The sequence below is a fragment of the Borostomias antarcticus genome (genome assembly GCF_949987555.1).
Source record: "Borostomias antarcticus genome assembly, chromosome: 8".
NCBI lineage: Eukaryota > Metazoa > Chordata > Actinopteri > Stomiiformes > Stomiidae > Borostomias > Borostomias antarcticus.
Genome location: NC_140241.1, coordinates 25,518,460 through 25,523,459, shown reverse-complemented (window position 1 = coordinate 25,523,459; position 5,000 = coordinate 25,518,460). Strand labels below are relative to the sequence as shown.

General features: G+C 42.8%; 1 protein-coding gene across 1 annotated transcript in view; it reads right to left on the bottom strand.

The window, feature by feature from the left end:
- Nucleotides 1-933, bottom strand: part of LOC311312597 (dual specificity testis-specific protein kinase 1) — a gene marked incomplete at both ends in the record, with an annotated part of 7,658 nt that extends 6,725 nt beyond the window's left edge. Inside the window, one exon of the mRNA XM_084442557.1 lies at nucleotides 754-933. Within this exon, the coding sequence (XP_084298683.1) occupies nucleotides 754-933 (180 nt within the window). The remainder of the gene's footprint in view (nucleotides 1-753) is intronic.
- Between the last annotated feature and the right edge of the window lie 4,067 nt (nucleotides 934-5,000).

Sequence of the window (5,000 nt, the reverse complement as noted above, 5' to 3'; positions counted from 1 at the left end):
TGACACGACCTGAAAGGACAAATACCAGTTGTGTTGGGGAGAATAGCTGAATAGAGCAGAACGGAATAGAATCAGGTTAGAATAGAAACAATAGAATAGGATAAAAGGAGGGAGACGTTCTCAGTCATCGGGTAACAAAACAACACGGTATTATTTATGACTCATCAGGGTTCATTGACTCCCAACCTCTCTCAGACAGTTTCTCACGCGTACTGTAGGTGCTCTCCCACGATGCTACTGTCTGGTGGGTTCACTATCATAACAAACAGCAGTCCACAGAGGGAGGCTAATTACCACGGCACGTCTAGGATGATCTGAGGGCTGGTTACACCGGACCAGTGTAGGCATTAAGTTGACACCCTGCTATCCCTGTGTCTGTGCAGGTAATTATATTGTTAGTGTAGCCAGAGAGATTGAGCCTGTCCTGGGGTCTAGCCAATGTCACCCTAGTATGACAACCATGGTTGAACCCTGCTGTTTTGATGGAGTAACTGGAACAGGGTGAAACATAATTACAGTTTAAAAACATAATTGATGTTTTCTGTCTATTCCTTTCACATGGCATTAGCGGACCTGCACAGACAGACAGACGGACACACACACACACACACACACACACACACACACACACACACACACACACACACACACTCACAGTAACAACATCTCAAATTTTACCTGCTGTACCTACTGTACGTATCTGTGCACCTTTGGGAAGAGAGCACACACACACACACACACACAGTATAGTACCTTGTACACCTTGGAGAAGAACCCACTCCCTATCAGCTCGGCACTGAAGTCCTCCCAGAATTCCAGTTTGCGTACGGCTGTGCGTAGGCGCTGCCAGCGGTCCACCTCACAGTAGGTGTCAGACGACTCCACTAGGAGGGTCGGGCTGGCGGGTTCAGGGGTCACCTCCAGCTCGCACATCCTGGAGAGTTCGTCTGGAGACAAACATCACATGGTCAGACAATATATGCAACCTATATAAACACACCATCATATGGTCAGACGATTATGATCAATCTTTAGAAATGCATAGAAACACACATTAGGTAAGTAATAAAGATAGAAGCAAGGTACCACTAGCATACCAAGGAGTAAGTGTTAAAGCGAAACATACAGTATTCCTGGCTCAATAACTGTGATTAGCCATGAAGCGATGATGCTATCATTGTCTGGCACATAGCTGGACAGTACAGAATGAACTGTATACAGTACAGTTGACGTAGTTAGTTATAGTGTCATAGATCACTGGTGGCCATAACACCGAGTTATGAGCTAAGCTATTAGACCGATCCTGAGAACTATGATTAGCACCAGCCTCCACTCTTCCATTAGTCCCTGGAGTGGAATTAGAACATAAACACACAAACAGAAACATGAGCCAACAGGAGGTCTCTGTGAAAATGGGGAGGATTTGAAAATGAAAAGTGCTCAGTCATAGAAAGTCTATGAAGCGGCAGGAGAATAAAAACATGCAAATATGAAAGGGAGTGAGAGGAGAACGGATAAAAGGTGCTCTGGAGATGAAAACTCACTCCACAGCAGTTCTAGGAATGCCTGCCAAGATTCTGCAGCTGCCTTTGCGTTTGTTGTTTGTTTACAGCTGGAGCTGGAGATATACAGTAGTATCAACAGACCTTACAAACTGTCGGATTTAATCATCCAAGAAGTAAACAGAGTGATTGCTCATCATCATTGTGACAAGTTCAAACCCATCTGTTGGAGAAGCATAAGGGTTTTGGACAGCTTCTTTATTGCTTAAGTGTTAAGTCACTCCGCGACCCGGTGCTGGATAAGTGGATGACGATGGATGGATGGATGGATGGATGGATGGATGGATGGATGGATGGATGGATGGATCTTAATGTACTTGTCAATGGAAAAATGCATTGGAAAGGCGCCCCTTATGTGGTGGATTCTGGTACTATGGGCGGACTGACAGACTCACTCACTCACTCACTCACTCACTCACTCACTCACTCACTCACTCACTCACTCACTCACTCACTCACTCACCCACTCACTCACTCACTCATGACGTGACACCGGCTTCGGCTGTCGCCAGGTGGCGGATAACAACTGAAACCTGGCTAAATATCAATGGATCAGCAGCTCTTATTGAAGCTTCTCCTCCCAACTACATACTGTTTTTTTCCCAGTCTATCAGAAGTGGGGGGAAAAGGGTGAGGAACAGCCACCATAGCTACGGATGCTCTAAGCTGCAGGAGCGTTTCCTTTGATGATTTTACCTCCTTTGAATACCATGCTATGGTCCTAAGGTGCCTGCCCCCAGTTCTAACAGTAACTGTGAGACCACCCAAGCAATGCCCTGCCTTCTTAATAGAATTTTCTGAGCTCCTGTACATCATCCATACAAACTATAATAAGATTATTATTATCATGGGAGATGTCAACATACAGTACATGTGGATACTGAGACTGACTCGAAGGCCATGGATTAGAGAAATGGTTAAATGATGCATTACACTTTAGCTAAACCCATTCGATTTTGTTATTTTTTTGTTATTTTAGTTGATTTTAGTCAATTTTAGTCAACTTAATCTACCTGTGTAGAATCTACCTTTAATCGAAAATCTTAATGATATTTAGTCAACTAAAACTACATTAAAACTAAAACAATTCAGATTACTAAAATAAGACTCCAACTAAATAGCATCTTAGTCAAAAGACTATGACTAAAACTGAAACAAAATTTCCTGTCAAAATTTACACTGCTAGTCTGGCGCAAACTCAAGTTCAGTGGATTCAGGCCTATTGGGCGTACAGTATGCAGCCTACAACAAGACTAAATTATATCCTAATAAAATACCATAAAGAGTAACTTATGCAGGAAAATGAATACCTGCGTAATTACTAAAGAATATTAAAGAATACATAAAAAAAGAATAAAAGGACTAAAGAATAAAAAAAAGAGAAATTCAAGCTGCAGATTCAGAACACATCTGTGATGTAAGAGGGCAACGCGTAGGCTATGTGCCATACTCATGTTACTTGGTGCATTTTCTTTATCTAGCCTACTGTACGCTGAGCTGTAAGCAGTATTGGTAGGCTGTCCATCTCAGCAGGCTAGATGGAGATGCAGTGCTCACCTGCTGCAGAACGTTCCAGCTACACTGTGGATATGTCGTTTTGCTTTGCACAAAAACGTATAGTATAGGCTTTTTTAAAGGTACCTATTATGCAAATGTGAAAAAATTGTGTTTTGGAACCAAACATTTAATTTCTTTGTTTCCCTGAAGGTGGAATAAAGAAACTAACATTGGCCGCCGGCCAACTTGCATGCCACCGGCATGACTTGCATATAGTCCTCCGTGAGAGTAGTGAAAACAAATGCCAGGGGATCGCTTATGTCCAAGCCAAGCCAAGGACATATAAATATTTGGATTGCGATACATTTCACAGGAGAGCATACGGAGACTGGTAAGACTAGGTTACACCCTGAGCTTCCCGTCTCGGAAAAGCACATTTATCATAGTTTTTCCAACGCATTTACATATGCCCCATTGACTTCCATTGTAGCCCAGTGAGAGCCTGCAGAAAAACTGCAGCTAGGTCAATACTGGAACAATCAGTGAAATTATGGTCTCTGTGTTTCAGGTTCATGGTAGAAATACATGGGGGCTAAATGTCAATACAAATAGGGCTAAATGTCAAAAAATAGCGCACTACCCCTTTAATGCAATTAAAGTGAGCTTACGGGAAGCAAGTCTTTACCGTGCAGGGTTCAGAAGTGCTCCAACTGACATCAGTTTTAAGCATGGTATTTATACATAGAACAACAGTTGACTTTAGCCTACTGTGAGAGGTCACACTCCCCCTCGAAGGCGATATGTCAATAATTCATTATCAGGTTTAGAGAAAAACAACTTGTCACAAAAGGCCTGAAGGGAGGTTGGAGCTGACCTCGGTCCTATCACATTCTTACCTGGGCAGCAGCCTCCCTGAGGAGTTCCAATTGAAATCAAATCAAATTTTATTTGTATAGCGCATTTCATACACAGAGGCAACACAATGCGTTTTATGTACACAACACAATGCGCTTTACGAGCAAAGGGTGGATGGACATCCAACCCCTACATTTTCCAGGGGAAGCAAAAGACAGTTTACCCAGGGGCCAAAATAGTTGAAACGGGTTCACAGTCTGCCTCTAGACAGACTGTCTTCAAAGTAGCTCCCTCAAGGCCTTGATGATCAATAGGCACACAAGGTCATATACAGTATGTTCAAAAACTTAATTAAGCTGGCATACCAATAGGTCCATACAGGGACCTTCACACTTAGTTACACTGGTAAGATATAAGGCTTGTCACAGAAATAGAAAGTTGTCAGACAACGAAAATAATTACTGTTTAGCACACTAGGTTTGTGAGGTTCACACTTTAAGTACACGTAGATTATATGCTGTTAACAAATCGAGATGGATCATTTTCGTAACAACGCACATTTACAGTTTAAGACCAACAGTCTAGGGCCATACTTGTAATCACAACAGCTAATTAAGCAATTAATTTGAGCATGTTGCATTGAACTCTGACCAGAACAACAAGGTAAAGAACAGTATCTCACCTCATCATGGCAAAACAACATGGTCTGAAGGAGCTCACTGGGAAAGGCCTCAATCAGGACCTCTCAATGCACATGGTGATGTCACATTGACATTGAGAGGTGGCCTTGGCTCTGCCGCCCAGTCTTCTAGTGGCTGAGTGACAGCTGATGTGACATGACATGTCTGTGACATGACTTCCCGGAGAACCCTGTGATGACGTCAAACCAGGGTTCAAAGGTCACCCAGGTCTCTCTTTCATCAACCTCAGAAAACTCTTGTCAAAGACAGAGAGAGAGAGTTAGAGAGAAAGAGAGAGAGAATTGTCGTACCCCAAGCCAGAAGTTCACAGTTCGGTTAGAAAGTGGAAGACCGTTACGGTAAATTTACACTAAAGGCTGCTTTGACTGTGTGTGTGTGTGTGTGT